This window comes from Protopterus annectens, chromosome 12.part0 (assembly GCF_019279795.1).
Source record: "Protopterus annectens isolate FY-2018-M chromosome 12.part0, PAN1.0, whole genome shotgun sequence".
Lineage (NCBI taxonomy): Eukaryota > Metazoa > Chordata > Ceratodontiformes > Protopteridae > Protopterus > Protopterus annectens.
The window spans coordinates 1,155,940,240-1,155,957,287 of NC_056746.1; the positions used below are offsets into that span (position 1 = coordinate 1,155,940,240).

General features: G+C 41.0%; 1 protein-coding gene across 2 annotated transcripts in view; it reads right to left on the reverse strand.

The window, feature by feature from the left end:
- The window catches only part of ACSS2 (acyl-CoA synthetase short chain family member 2), an 822,457-nt gene that overhangs the window by 186,870 nt on the left and 618,539 nt on the right, over positions 1-17,048 (reverse strand). For both annotated transcript variants that reach the window (XM_044090187.1, XR_006367143.1), the window contains exon 13: positions 8,327-8,407. In XM_044090187.1, coding sequence (XP_043946122.1) covers positions 8,327-8,407 — 81 coding nt within the window. The remainder of the gene's footprint in view (positions 1-8,326; positions 8,408-17,048) is intronic.

The window sequence follows — 17,048 nt, forward strand, 5'->3', positions numbered from 1 at the left end:
AATGCTGTTGTCTGTGCAGTCTCAGAGACGTGGTTTAAAGCCACGGACAGCACACCAACAGTGCAAGGTTATAATGCCTTCCTCACATTTAGACCAGCTACTTCACAGGCAGGGACTAAAGGTGGAGGTGTCTCTATTTACATCAAAAATAAATATATGTCAAGGCTGGTGAAACAGGACAGTGAACTTGAGCTGCTCCATGTTCAAATTACCATAGGTAAAATCCAATACTACTTCCTTGCAAGCTATAGGTCCCCCTCTATGACCCAGGAAACCCATACCATGTATTTAAACTTATTAGAAACATTAACCATTCAACCCAATACCATATTCACTGGTGACTTTAATTACCCCACTATTAACTGGGAATCCTATACGACATCAAACATACATGCACAGAGATTCCTGGATTTTGTAAACATAAACTCCCTGGACCAGATAGTCAATACACCAACTAGGGGTGCAACCATAATGGATTGGGTCCTCACTAATATGGGAGAGTGCTGCACACTCCCTACTGTAATGCCTTCCCTGGTAAGGTCAGACCACAAAATTGTCTTCTTTGAAGTAAAAATAAAACCTGGACCCCCAGCAAAACCGGGAATATTCAGGAACTATTCTAAGGCTAACCTCCTGCTATTAAGTGAGAAACTGGCAAAATTTCAAGCCCTTATAAACCCTGAGAATATTAGACACGTAGTTTTAAGTTGCTTATAATAGAAAAAAATAGGGTAGATTTATAGGATGGGTGACATTAGAAACAGAACTGAAATGAATGAGACTAGGTAGATTATTAAATTAAGAGCAGATACAGATACAGGCAGAGGACTTAATGATAAGGTCCCTTTAAAACCTATGTTAAAAACCAGACCCCTAAAGAAATAGTTTTTTTCTGAGCACCAACAGAATTAAATTGAAGTGGTTCAATAAACGTTTTTTTTTATTATTATTTTTTACATGTGCTTTTCAATATCATTGTTATTTTAATACTTTTTTAATATTCTAAAGAATTTATAGTACTTTTTATGCAGGATGTTTGGTCAGTGTCTTAATCGTGGCTTGATTAGAACTTGATTGATGATTAAAGTTAAATGGAGGCTGCTATTGATTGAAGGTTATGGCTGAATGTCTGAGGAAGCAGTAGATATACTGTGAAAATACTTACGTGTTTAACTGGTTTATAATAAAACTGTTTGTCCTGGATTCCAGCCGTCTGCTTTAACTCGTTTTGTATTTTGTCAGTAGATTGTTCATATTTCTTAACAAGGTATTTACCTGGAGTTTTCTGGATTTTACTCTAGGGGTTTTTGTACATTTTTTAAAACACCCTATTCCTATTAACTTAGAACAAACACACAAAACTAAGTACAGCTTCAAAAAATGAAGTTTAACCAACCAGCTAACAACTGTCCCAAGTTGACAGCTGCACGCATAGGCATTACCTAACTTAAAATTAAGGCTACACATCCTAAAGCACATGCTACAGCCTGTGTCTGTCTCACTTATACTGACCTCTGCCTATTCTTTTCTTATTTCTATTCCCCTCTCAAATGTGAAAAATAGCTTGTATGCTTTCAGAAAACATTAACTTTTAGTCTTGAGAAAACGTGCACTGTCTAACTGAAAATAAAACTAAACTGTACACCATTCTTTTAAGTGCACTGAAGTATTAATGCTGCTAGGGAAGCTGCTATCTCTTATTCATTTTCCATAATTTCAAATTTTATTTTTCACTGAACTGCTTGATATTTGACTTTTACATTTTGTATTTCCCCTTCAGTAAAGAATACTCATAACTCTCAAGAATAATTGCCCGCACCTTCAGATAGCTCACTATGAAAAATTACTCAGCAATGAATCATTGTACATTTCACTCATAACAAAATGTACAGCTGCCTTTGGCTGCAGACTTGACCCCCAGTGAACATTTGTTAATGGAAAAAAACAGGATAATATCTTTGCAGCTATAAAGAAACGTAGCATTTTTCGTGGCTTTCATCATTCTGTCTTATTTTGAAAGTCTACTTGCTTAAAAAACACTTGCTTATAGCTTAAGCCAATGGCATTAATCTAGACATTCAGCCTTATAAAGATAAGAGAAAACATCTTAATTCTACATATAATATAATCAGTGCACTTTTACACCCTCCTCCTACCAGAGAAGCATATTAACATTAAACTTGTTTTTGTCCAGCCTTTCTTCTCTTGTTACGCTGTAAATCCTATATTTCTTGCAACAGAAGAAAACTTTTAATATCTTTAACACACACAACTGTCAATGAATAGACTCCCTCACAATTAAAATACCTCTGATTACACAATACAAAACATGCTTTACTATATACAACATGCAGTTTATATTATGAAATGTTTAATACACATGCTAATAAGAAAAAAATGTTTTACTTACATTTACCTTTTTCCCCTTTTAGTGTCCTTCTAAACATTAATGACATAAAGTGGGGTTTATGGTTTACAGTCCACCCACAAGTTTAACAAAGTTAAGGAAGTCCAGTCTTTTTAACCACGTTTTTTGCAAAGCCATATTTCCCAAATGAGACTGATGCTTTACAGTTTCCTCATTTATTCACTAATTTCAGTATTGCTGGTCCTCTTCCTGTTGATCTCCATCTCCCAGTACCAGACTCTGATTCAAGTTTAAGGTACTTCTGATTCTTCTAGTCAACGCCTTTGCTTTTTTCTTTCTGTCAAGCATTTTCCTAAGGAACATTGAAAAAAATCTTTCACTGGCAAAGTCTCTCTATGAACCTTACTGACAAAGGAATGAGAAGCAGAGTTGAGTCTCCTTCTGCTTACTTTTTATTTTTTCTTTAGCCTTTTCTACATCATTCTCCAGGAAAAAATATTCCACAGGCAGCTGGATATAGCAGCTAAATCTCATACCTACCTCTTGACAATCTCTGATTGCTGGAATAAATTTTCTTCTTGTCTGCCTGCTGTACAGCGAATAATAAATTTTGTAAACACTCTGCTGTCTCCAGTTTTTAATACTTCTTCTGCTACAGTTTTGTTGAGATCAACTCTTTCGACTGGTATGACTGCAGTTTTACTAATATAGTCCTTGTCTGGTTTTTCATGGCCTGGTTTTAGGCAAACACTGGATGTGTCCTTTCATTTAACAAATTCTGCTGTGGAACACCAGTCCAATTAATTATTAGTGCTTTCATAAAATGAATGCAGTCTGTTCCTTCCAGTTTCTCTGGTACAGCAGAAAATCTCAGGTTTTCACTGCATACTCTGTCTTCTAACTCTACTATTTTTAAACAGTTCTTTTCGAGAAAACTCATACTCAGCCAGCTTTTCGTCATGTCAACCTCTGATACTTGAAGTTTTATCAGTTCATCTGAACAGCTGAGTTGATATATTCCTTCAATGTTTCATTTATTTTAATCACCTCTGATTACATTTGATTTTTCCTGTAAATTAATGGAAACCGTCTCTTGAACCAAAGCTGAAGCTTGAACTGCCTTTTGCCGAATAGCTGTAGAATCCTTCCCAGTGTTTTTCTTCAACTTTTCTGGATGATTTTCTTTCAGGCTTTCCAGATTTCTTTTTTGCTGGCATCCAGGTTGTATACTTGCTAGCCAGAAACTGAAGTTACCCCCCACTTAAAAAAAAAAAAAAAACAGTTTAAATGGCTCCTTTTTTTTTCTCAGTTTCTGTTTTCACAGTGGGAGAGCTGAAGTTAAGCTGTTGATCAGTGTGGTGTCATCTTGGAAGTTCAACTACTTCTTATTAACCAGACTTCTGTAGAGTTGGTTTGAAGAGCTTCCTGAAGAAAGTCCAAGGCTTGAAGGATATATAGTTTCTAATGTATATAGGGAGTGGTAAAAGAAAAAGCTATTTCAATCCCTGCACTATCTTACCCATTTTTTTTCTCTTTTAAGGACCTCTGTTGAGAAGCTGCCAAAAAGGAATTTGATTTCTAATGAAGCATTCAAAATCTGGGATCTGACAGCATCTGGGAAACTCTGAAGCCTGACCCAGTCATGTCTCTTCAAATTACAGGTTCTGTGGCAGTTGCTCTTGAGACAGCATCCACTGAATCATAGCAGCACTTGACTGAATGTCCTGTGACCTGCAATACAGTAGAAACCAAGTATGACATGGAAGTTTTGAGCCTGAAGTATGCAAATTTGAAATAAGCTGCTGTAAGTCTGAAGAAAAAAAAGAAATAGATACTTGGTCATATGGATCTGGCAGTTAATTGCTCTGAATACAAGGGTTGAAGAAGGATATGCTTTCTTTCCATATCTATCAAATACCCTGCTGCCCTTCTGACTGGACACAAGACTGGAAGAGGTCAGGTCAGGTGGTTGGAGGTATCATCCTTACTAAAACCACAGCAGATTCAATTAAAGGATTCCTGAAAAGGTATTAGTAGGAATCTGGTACTTTGTTCAGCCTATCAGGTTTCTTAGGTGCAGGAAGCTGAGAATCTGGAGAAGCACAGCTGAATTGCATTTTCCAAAGTCCATAGTACTGGAGCTATTGCCAGGTGTTTGGAAGAATCCTGATTCAAGAGTTTATAGTAGCATTTCTATGTCTCTGAAATCTCTCTAACCTTCCATTTAAAGATTTTTGTCATTTTCAAAATGGAATCTGAAAATTAAATCTCAACAGGTGAGTCAGAAGATATATTCTTCACCTCTACCTCAGACTCTTATGGGACAAGAGGAAAGAGTTGTGAAGTATAGTCTAGGCCTTCCTCCTCCGAATCAGAAAGCCCCTCTTTTTCTGTGGATGAGGGAGATTTTTTTCCACTTCTTATGAGAAAGAACTGGGGTAGATAAGTGGACAGGCTGGAAAGCCCTAATGAGACTCTGGGCAAAATTGTGCCAGTTTTGTTGTGAATACTTCAAATTGGCTGTAGCTGAAGTGAGTGGGGAGACATGCTTAACTTTTGGAGCCTGGGTATTTCAGGCTAAATAATCTTGGAGGAGTTAAAAGTCTGACTTCCATAATGAACCTGCTACCTCTTCTCTTAGCAAAATCTTGGTATTCTGTCCTTTTCTACAGCCAGAGTGAAGCGGGTTTTCCATTCTCTGCTAATGCTGGATGCCCAGTCTAAATAGATGTACTTAACTCCTAATCCTTAGTGGCTTCCAATGGAGCACTGCCAGACTACAGTCAAGCTCAACAGGGTCTTCCTTCCCCCCTGATTCTGCCAAGCCCATTCCCTTGGCTCTGGTTTCACAAGATCGTAAGTAATGACAGTGGGAATCTCATTCATCCATTCATGTGTGTCACTAATTAGATGAAGAGGCATTTGGCTACCTTAAGAGAGTCATAGGTATTCCCGTGCCTACCTTAAGAGAGTCAAAGGTATTCCTACAGTTTACCCACTCTTCATTGAATTTCTTCACTTTGGCATTCAGACCACTGGGCAGAAATCACATCGTGGCAACACCCATCTCAAGCCTTCGTGATGCCATGTTTTAATTAAACAGTCAAATTCCCCTGGTCTTCACCAGTTCTAAGTCAGCTGCCAGCTACTGGATGATGCGGAATGCCAGTTGGGACTGGCACCCACCACCGCTGGAGCGATCTGCAGAAAGAACCCAGCACTTATATAGTGTTGTTGTCTCTCTGGGGGGGGGGGCAAGGGAGTGACGCCTCATTCAGCTTTGGCGTTTGCTAAGCCCCACTTCACACCTAAGCCTAAATGACCCAGCCCCTAGAGCCAATCCTTATCCTGAAGTTATGGATCTTGGTTGCCGACTTCCCTTATCTACATATTTCTGGTATGCCAGAGGCTGTTCACCTTGGAGACCTACTACAGATATGGGTATGGCCCGAAGGGAGACTTTCACCCTCTCCTCTGGATTTTCAAGGTCTAGCGAGAGCTCACCTGATACTGTTGGAACCACAATGCTTTCCAGGGGGTAGGCCACTCTGTCAGGGTGAATCTATTCCAAGAGAACTCTGTCAGGGACCCTTGCTGGCTTCTTCGGGATCATTTGCATCACAGCACTGGATGCTGTGAGGTGCCTGTCTCTCCATCTCTGATTTTCAGGGATGAAACCACCTTCAGAATGGTGCTCCCCTATCTCTCAGGACTGACTGACCCATATTCAACTGCTATTCACATGGAACCTTTCTCCACTTTGGCCTTCAAAGCTCTCATTTAAACATTTGCCACTACTCAGCCCCTTCTACTCATTGCTTGAGTTACCCCCTTGGTGTGCGGCGGCGGGCGATGGCTGTGTCATCCCCAATGCTCCAGTGTCATCCATTTTAGGGATAGTTGGAGGGTCTGATGGAGTGAGGAGGGGGATACATCGATACTGACCAGGATACAGATGTGGACAATTGAGTCTCCTGTATTCTGGTCTCCTTCTCATTTTTTTTTTTTTTTTTTTTTTCTTCTTCCTGGTGACAACAATGACAAACAAATACAAATGCCCAGCCAGCCAAACATTTAGTCACTGATTCTCTATTCTTAAGAGGAAGGTTAGGTTTTATTCTACTACAAATAACTACAATCAATGTAAATGTAAAATGTCCCAAATGTGACATATATTCCGATGCTGAATCTGTTGTTGAGATAAGACATTTGACTAAATACATCACACCCTTGTGCTTAAATGGACATATGGTGCATGAGGAACACACAAAGTGATCTAATGAAGAACATTTACCTACGACAGAGAAGTCTGATTTCAGAAGTAATGCTAAATTACAATCAACAACAACTTTACCTACCTGGTACTGTTCAAATTCTTGCAAGCTCTAGCTCCTTTTTCAGCTATATGGTGGCATTCTACATACCACGAGACAACCTATATAGCCAGGGTCTATCTCCCCTAATCTCTCCCTATTGCCTACTATCACAATCTTGGCACCAGGGCTGGCTACAGGCTTTGAGTAAAGTTCTATCTACGTTGAATGATGAATCATTCCATTAAATGTAATTTTGACCTTTGCTTGGGTAGACTGCAAATGCTGGTGGTGTGATGGGGAAGAAACAGGTAACTGGACATATAGTTACATGAAGTATGATCACAGTACATCATTCTGTTCTTTCGCTTTGTCTACATTTCTATATGCATCAGAGTTTCTAAAGAAATAAAACAAAATACAATGATGTAAATAAGCTAAAAGAAAAGAAAGACATTTATTAAAGGGAATATGCAGCAAAGAAAGGATTACTCATTTTAATTCAAATGCTATAAATTTAAGTTTTGCCTGCAAATATTAGACTCCATACAGTTAGAGATAAGGATTTTTGTAAACATGGAGATCAGTTATTTAATGATGCAAGTACCATTAACATCCAGCCCCAGGGTCTAGGTGTCACATCAACAGTGACAATCATCTAGAGCCAATGTTCACATTGCTTAGGTCTAAAATCAGTGATAAGTACCATGATGTAATGTAATGAAACCTTGACTATAACTCACATGAACCAAGATTGATTAATGACTTGGGAACTGAAGTAGCTAGGTTGGGAATGGTGGAAATACAGTCTGTTGTTGGCTTGAACAACCTGGAGGAAGAAGAAGAGTTCATCTCAATGTAGTGCCAGCACCCCTGCAGACAGACATGCATGGTATGTATCATATGCAACAGAAAGGTTTACGCTTGGCTATTCCAAGTTTTTTTTTTTTAAGCACAGCAGCCATCATGGATGAGCACACATATGGCTGTCGGATCATGATATCCCACAATCAGATCTCACCTCATGGAGGAACTAATGTACAGATCAATCATGGTTGGGATGATGTCGGTCAGGTGGGGGGGGGTCATACTGCTATGCCTACATCACAGCAGCTGACAGGTATACATGGTACAATAAAGTGAAAGGTTGCTAACCAAGGGAAAGGAGGCAATAAGTGGAGATGAGTACTCATTTTCCTTGAGATAAGGTTAGGGTTGTGGTTGAGACAGGTTTTCCAGACCTGCTGCAACAGAACCTCTGGTGTAGTCTGCGGTGGGGAATACAACAACTGTAATTAGAGTTCATGAGTAGGGGAGGGCCTCATGTACAAAAACAAGGATCCAGCAAAAAGACATCAAGTAAAAGGAAGCACTATGGGTATGGTAATAGAAAAAAGTACTCAGCCCTTCTGTATGATGACTGGGACTCCACTGCCAACATCTCATCTGATAGGAAAATGAATGCATACAGTGGGTAATGAGTGAGGTGCCTGATCCCCTGAGGTCAGTGGAAGTGTGGGAGCACAAAATAGAAAATATCTCCCCAGTCACTAGCCACCTAGGGGGAGAACCTTTGAAATGAAACCCTATTTTAACCAGTAACTTTTCTAATCCTCCATCATAAAGGTGCAGTGTACATTCTTACCAAGTAGCCTTCAGCTTCTCCTTCCAGTTCCTCTCCCGATTCATTCAGAATAGAAGGAACAACTCCAAAAAATGGAAGTGTCTGTAAAATCATTAAGAAAACAGAATGAATATTCAACTACACAGTCTATTTCAATACAATTTGTTGTTAATATGATGGTCTTGCACAAAAAAAAAAAAACACAACAAAATAAGAAAACAGGTCACCTTGGCTACTCAACTATAGAGCTTTGACAGGCATTTCAAAAGTAGAAACAACCAACCAGATCACCTCTCTTTTCTGAAGAACATGATCAGAATTAAATACAAAAAGCATTTGCAGGATGCAGAAGCCAAATCATCCATAAAAAATGACCCAGTGCCTGGATTTCAGACATGGTCACCAAAAACACACCAAGATCTGTCTCCCAGTCAAACCACATGTCTTCATTTGGGGGGGGGGGGGTTATTATATCACAAAGTCATTTTGAAATGTCAATTATGCTGGCTGTACTCATAAATGGCAATGTATGGAAGTGAAAAAATCCACATCAGGTGTGAAGAAATCCAGTAAATATACCCCATACATGGCTTACTTCTACTGTATAATGGAAATGATAATTTTATATGTATTCTTAATTGTTTGGGATAGTGGTCAGTTGCATGGCAAAACAGTGTCAATGTTTTCCTAAGGAAGTCCAGCAGAATGTGGGCATTTAAAAATGAACAGGACAATAACTACTGCTATTCATGCCTCTTAAATACTATGAGTTAGGCACATTTGCCTACATTTGTAATTTTCTTCATAACGTTATACCTGGCTAAAAAACAACATAACAAGCAGAGAAAAGACAGTCATGACCAAAACTACTAAAACTGATAAAAACAAAATGCCGCATAGAGAAACTCAAATGGCTTTAAATATGTATAAGTTTCTATGCAAGGTGTAATTTTTCAGTATTAAACAAAGCTAAAAATATGTACACTTACTGACCAAACTAAGACTGCACCAATACTTGTTATTGCTAATTATATTCCTTATTCTGTAAAATAAGGAAGCAGTCCTCTTTCCGACTCTTCTTCTTCTTTTGGCTGCTCCCATTAGGGGTCGCAACAGCGGATCATCCATTTCCATTTCTTCCTGTCCTCTGCATCTTGCTTTGTCACACCAACCACCTGCATGTCCTCCCTCACCACATCCATAAACCTCATCTTAGGCCTTCCTCTTTTCCTGCTACCTGGCAGCTTCATCCTTAGCATCTTTTTCCCAATATACTCTGCATCCCTCCTCAGCAAATGTCCAAACCAATGTAATCTTGCCTCTCTCTGGCTTTGTCTCCAAACCTTCCAACCTGGGCTGACCCTCTAATATACTTATTCCTAATCCTGTCCACTCTCATCACACCCAGTGCAAATCTTAATATCTTTAACTCTGCCAAGTTCAGCTCTGACTCCTGCCTTTTTGTCAATGCCACTGTCTCCAACCAATATAACATAGCTGGTCTCACTATCCTCTTGTAGCCCTTCCCTTTCACTCTTACTGGTACTCGTCTGTCACAAATCACTCCTGACACTCTTCTCCACCCACTCCATCCTGCCTGTACTCTCTTCTTCACCTCTTTTCCACACTCACCATTATTCTGAACTGTTGATCCCAAGTATTTAAACTCATCCACCTTCGCCACCTCTACTCCCTGCATCTTCACCATTCCTCTATCCTCCCTCTCACTCACACACATATATTCTGTCTTAGTCCTGCTGACCTTCATTCCTCTTCTCTCTAGAGCATATCTCCACCTCTCCAGGTTCTCCTCCACCTGTTCCCTACTCTCACTACAGATCACAATGTCATCTGCAAACATCATAGTCCACAGGGACTCCTGTCTGATCTCGTCTGTCAACCTGTCCATCACCATTGCAAATAAGAAAGGGCTCAGAGCTGATCCTTGATGTAATCCCAGCTACACCTTAAACGCATCCGTCACTCACACCGCAGATCTCACCATTGTCACACTACCCTCGTACATATCCTGTACCACTTTTACATACTTCTCTGACACTCCCGACTTCCTCATACAATACCACAACTCCTCTCTAGGCACCCTGTCATATGCTTTCTCTAAATCCACAAAGACACAATGCAACTCCTTCTGACCTTCTCTGTACTTCTCCATCAACACTCTCAGAGCAAACATCACATCTGTAGTGCTCTTTCCTGGCATTAAACCATACTGCTGATCACTAATCATCACCTCCCATCTTAACCTAGCTTCCACTACTCTTTCCCATAACTTCATGCTGTGACTGATCAGTTTAATCCCTCTGTAGTTACTACAGCTCTGCACATCACCCTTATTCTTAAAAATCGGTACCAAAACACTTTTTCTCCATTCCTCAGGCATCCTCTCACTTTCCAAGATTTTATTAAACAATCTAGTTACAAACTCCACTGCCATTTCACCTAAACACCTACATGCTTCCACAGGTAAGTCATCTGGACCAACAGCCTTTCCATTCTTCATCCTCTTCATAGCTATCCTTACTTCCTCCTTGCTAATCCACTGCACTTCATGATTCACTATCTGCACATCATCCAACCTTCTCTCCCTCTCATTCTCTTCATTCATCAACCCCTCAAAGTACTCTTTCCATCTGCTCAACACACTCTCCTCGCTTGTGAGTACGTTTCCCTCATTATCCTTTATCATCCTTAACTGCTGCACATCTTTACTAGCTCAGTCCCTCTGTCTAGACAATTGGTACAGGTCCTTTTCTCCCTTCTTAGTGTCCAACCTTGTATACAACTCTTCATACGCCTTATCCTTAGCCTTTGCCACCTCTTTGCCATGCACCTCATCTCCTTATACTCTTGTCTACTTTCTTCATGTCTTTCACAAGCCCACTTCTTCTTCGCCAACCTCTTTCTCTGTATACTCTCCTGTATTTCTTAATTCCACCACCAGGTCTCCTTGTCCTCCTTCCTCTTTCCAGATGTCACACCAAGCACCTTTCTAGCCATCTCTCTTACTAGCTCTGCTGTAGTTACCCAGCTATTCGGTAACTCTTCACTGCCACCCAGTGCCTGTATTAACACTTCCCTGAACATCACCTCACAATTACCCTTTTTCAATTTTTTTTTATGTTGCAGTATTCTTTACATATGGGCTACGACCCAATGCCAGTACATAAGAGCTTTTAGCCACTGCCAGTACGCGGGACATCATAAGTATGCTCTGACAATGTCAGCCATGAAAGGATGTCCACATGTACCATCCTCAGAACAAGAAAGCCCCTTGAGGAAGTCTTAAGTGTATAAGTAAGTCATCCAAGGAAGGAACAAGATGCAGGTGGAAGGCAGACGGGACAGAATACTGCAACAGAAGAGAAGGACATATATGGTTATGGCAAGATTTTACACAACTATTCTATCTCCTTCTATTCAATGTTGCAGTATTCTTTACATATGAGTTAGTACCAAAGCTTAGTAGGAACCTTGGGAGGTGGAAGGAGCAGAGGAAGTTATGTATAGAAGCATTTTCCACAAAGCCATGGAGAATGGCTCTAGCAAATCCCACTCTAGATCTTCAAACAGTGTCCAACTTGTAATGTTTGGTAAAAGTGTGCACAGAAGACCAAGTAGCAGCCTCCAAAATAGAATTAGTATCCAGGCCCTTAAAGAAAGCCCCTGAAGAAGCAACAGATCTAGTAGAATGGGCTCAGACAGGAGCGGCCAGGGACTTACCATGAAAATCATAACATTACACAAAAGCCTTAGAAATGCAAGAGGAAAATGTTTGTTTAGAAACAGGTAAACCCAGAACCCTGGGATGAAAAGACACAAACAGCTGATCTGTTTTCCTTATAGCTTTAGTTTTATCTAAGCAATATCATAGTTGCCTATGTACATTCGAAGTATGCAAAATCCTTTCACTAGAGGACTGAGGAGCGGGGAAAAGGGTGGAGAATTGAATAGATTGATTAACAGACCTTTCATTCACCTCCTCAGGCATATAGGAAGTGCTGGCACGCAAAGAAATTCCGTCCTTGTGAAGAACCAAGAAAGGTGGGGATGCCATCAAAGCCTGAATCTCAGAAACCCTCCTAGCAGAGATCAAAGTTATCAGAAACATGGTTTTCCCAGTGCAAAACTTTATAGGAGTAGAAGCTGCAGGCTCAAAAGGGGCCACAGTTAGCTTCTCTAGGACATAATTAAAATCCTGAGGAGGTGGAACTGGTTTCCTCGGAGGCTTAATATGTAGGAAGCCCTTAAGTAAAAGTTTACCTCCAATCTGGAGAATAAAGGAGGAGAAAATGGCAGACAAGCAGAGAGAGCAGAACAGTGGACTTTTGCTGAAAAATATGACAAGCTACTGCTAAGTAATTCACACAAGTAAGAAAGTACTACTGGAATGTCCACGGAAAGAGGACTTAGACTACTAGAATGGCACCAAATGGAAAATCATCTCCATTTTGAGCTGTAAGATTTGCTAGTACTGGGTTTTCTGGCTTCCTGCAAAACCAGAAGGACGTCATGTGAAAAAAAAGTGCCTGAAAGGGATCAGAAGTTGATCACCCACAGGGTCATTTGTAATGCTGACAGATGTGGATGAAGCAAGGACCCCTTGTCCTGTGTGAGTAGGTCCAGCCAGTGAGGTAACTTATGGTGATGGCCCTTGGCTGGTTGCAGAAGAGGGAACCAATGCTGTCTTGGCCAAAAGGAAGTCACCAACAAGATTTTTGGCTTGTTCTGCTGAATTTTCAGACTGAATGAGAGGGAAGGGGAGAATGCATACAGAAACATCCCCTTCCATGAAAAGGAGAGGGCGTCCACCTTCCATGCCACAGGATGTGGGACTCTGGCACGAAATAGAGAAGTTGTCTGTTTTGAGTGGAGGCATAGTGGTCCAGATGTCGAGTACCCCACGGGTCAACCAGATCCAGGAACACATCTCTGTGAAGCATCCATTCGTGGGAGTGTGTCATGGATCTGCTTAAAGCATCTGCCACAGAATTCTGAGCTGATGGTAGGTAAACAGCATGATGGGTTACCTTGTACTGAATTATCAATTCCCATGCCCTGAGAGCTAACCTGCAAAGAAGGTAAGATTTGGTGCCCCCTCTGTTTATGTACCACAGAACAGTAGTGTTGTCTGTGAAAATGTTCACAGGACCTAGCAGAAAGAGAGGATGGAAAGCCTGCAAAGCTAGAATCAGAGTCCTCATTTCCCTGATATTGACATGCACCCTCTTCTGAGATGGAGACCAGAGACACTGAGCCTTCATCAAAGCAAAGGTTGTCCTCCAGACTGTGTCTCAGGCATCTGAGAAAAGCTGTTGAGAAGGCTGGGGCAAAAGGAGAGGAAGGCTGGGGTTCAGGGAAAGCTGCTGAATCCACCACAGGAGCTCTGTTTTCAGGCAGGGGAGCAGAGGAATCAGAATTTCTAGATGGTGGGCATGTTAAGACCAGACTGTCTTTAGAAACCACTGAAATTTCCTCATTTGAAGCTTTGCAAAGGGCAGCATGGGAATTGTGGAAGCCATGAAGGAAGGGACAAAATGCTTTCCATAAAGGTAGTAAGAAAGTGAACCTTATCTGTTGGTAGAAAAACCATGATCAGGTCTGTCCTGAACCTGCACCCTAGGAAGATGGGATCCTGTGATGGCATCAGACTGGATTTTTTTAAATGTATTGTGAACCCCAGGTTTTGAAGGAGATGAATGGTCTCTAGAAGGTTTTGAGACAACTGTTCAGAATTGTGAGATAGAAAGAGGAGAACCCCCTGGACCCTCAAAAAGACAATGATTGGGGCCAAGCACTTTGTGAATACCCTTGGGGTAGTGGAAAGACCAAAAGGCAAGGCAAAGAACTGAAAGTGCAAAGAACCAACCAAGAAATGTAAAAATTTCAAGTATTGAGGATTAATGGGAATATGCAGATAAGCATCTTTCAGGTCCAGGGATACCAAGAAAGATTGATAAGAAATCAGGGGAAAGAGCATCTGTAGGGGCAGCATGTGAAAAGATGGCACTTTCAGGAAAGTGTTCAAATGAGAGAGGTCTAAAACTGGTCTCCAAGGGCCATCCTTTCTTGGAACCAAAAACATTCTTGAGTAGAACCCTTGGCCTCTCTGATTCAGAACACTCTGAATAGTGCCTTGAGCAAGAATTTGAGAAAGGTGCTGTAGGATCAACTCTACCTGAGTGGGAGGGGACCGTGGAATTCTCATGAAAGAAGGAAGATTCTTCCAAGTCATAAAGTATCCTTCTTGGATGATGAACAGAAATCAGGAATCCTGAGTGATCCTCATCCAGGCTGGAAAGGAAAGACAAAGGCGAACAGATACAAAATATGTCTTGGAAGAGGGTGCTCATTGTCACAGAGAACTGGGCCTGGCCTGAAACGGCTGCTGTGTTGGAGGAGCCAAAGTAGATGTTTTCAATTGTGGAGGTCTCCTAACTGACTTCTTGGACCTAAGAGCAGATGTAGATGCAGAGGAGGAATGAGCAGGTCTCCTAACAAAAGATGTTTTGACTGGAAAGTTTCTATGAAAATTTGGAACCGGTGAAACAAACAGGCGTTTCAAATCTTGGAACTCCTTCACTTTTTCTTGCAGAGTTTTAAATAAGTCTGCAGCTGCAGAATCAAAAAGTGCAAACTTGTCCAAAGGGGCATCTAGTAATTTTGCCTTTATATCATCAGGTAGTGGCTGAAGTCTCACCCATGAATGCTTCCTAAACACAGAGGCAGAAGCAGCACCTTTAGAAGATGCCTCAATAGCATCATAGCTGCACTTAATGGAACATCTAGCTACTTGAGAGGAATCAGCCAAAAGAGACAGGACCTGTGTTTTAATCTCAGAGTCTGGTAAATGAGCCAGAGCTTGTGAAGTCTGGGAAAGCAAGGCCAAGGAATACCAAGGCATATGAGTCTGGTAAATAATATCTCTGATAGCTAAAGTGGAGGAAATGTATACCTTGTTACCCAGCCTCTCAAGAATTTTACTTATCAGATGGTAATAGCTTGGTTGAAGGAGACAAATGAGAAGACTTATCAGAGACTATGGAGACCACAGCTGGATCAGCAAAGGGGCACTTATAGAGGAAACTGCAATCATCTGGCACTTTTTAAAATCTATCTGGCCTCTTGGGACAGGGGCCTCTGAATTTGGAGACTAAAGGAGGAGGCGAAGGCATCCAGGAAAGCAATAAGGACTGGAGGAACTGCAGAGGGAAAAGGGACCTCCATTTGCAGAAGGCCATAATACCTTTTCTGATCATCTGAAATCTGGGAACAGTCCCATTTGAAGAACTCCCTCATTTTATTAATGCTTTCTCCAAAGGAAATTTCTTAAATAGGGGAATCTCCCCATTATATTCCTTCTCAGGCAATGTATATTCTACAGGAGAGGTAATCTGGGTAGAATATGCCAGAGTCTCTTCATCCGAGGTAGAGTCCTCAGAATCAGGAGAAAGACCCAGAGACCCAACAGCCTATACAGGACAGGAAGTGAAGGAATGAAGAGGGATAGAAGAAGAAGGCTTCAAAGCCATTAAGGCCTTAATGAGACCCTGAGAATAGGCATCACAGTCAGACTATGGAGCAGAAGGAATGTTGGAATGTTTAGTTTTTTTTGTTTACATGTCTTTCTGCATGAGGTGACAAAGAAGATGAATCTGAGGTAGGCCCAACATCCAGAATAGTCAAAGAAGGATCCCTAGTTAGAATGACAGGAAGGGCCCCAGAGTCCTTGAGCACAATAAACTGCGGTTACTCATATAGCCCGAAATGGATGTCCGCATTGCCTCGGATGTGCTGGGATCTGATCCCTTGGCGGCTTCCACAGAGGTACCTTTAGCAGATGTGAACCCAACCTCTAAACTTACTACTGGGCCTTCACTGACCTCAAGAGATATGTTGGTGGTAAGAGGCGCAGCTGAAGAGGATTCCAGTCTTTGTTTCCTCACCTTCCTCTTCAAACTTGGCTCGGCCAAAGGACTCCCAGAGCCCTCCATAACGTCTTTAGCCAGATGTTTAAATCACTGATTTTCCAAGTAAAGATTTAAAGCCGAGAGTCAGCTTTGCAAAGTCTTAGGCACAAAGGCCTGACAAAAGGAACAGGAACAGTAGCCGTGACTAGGCCCTAAACAGAAAAGACAGAGGTCATGGCTATCTTTATGTGAAACCTGCCTTCCACACCTAAAAACTGGAACCTTCTATCTACTGAACTGACTTCTCTTCCTTCCCTACCCCTCTTCAAACAAAAACTAAAAATACTCCTCAGAACAAACTGGTTATGCCCTTGCATTAACCCTGACTAACCTACCACTTCTGCTATTCCCTCTACTCTCCCTAATTGAGTTTATGTTCTTTACTGCATATGTAAGCAGAACTGTTAACCAGGAAACAGTTATGATAGACTTTATGCAAATATTGTGTTCTATATTTTGTAAATAGTTTTAACCAATGTGTTGTAAAATGTATTTTAGTATTCTTCAATGTTAACTTTATTGTAACCTTAAACATTATTTCTCTGTATTTCTCTTGGAGCTTTTCTCCCCGGGCCTCTACTGAAAATGGACATATATCCAGTTAGACTAGTCCGGTCAACAAATGTAAAATAAATATATAAACTTGCCCTTCTTGGATGACATGAACAACAACAAATGGCAGTAGCAAGAAAATAAATCCCCAAAGGGGCACTTATCTGAAGCTGGCAGCAACACACGGAATCTGACTTTAGACC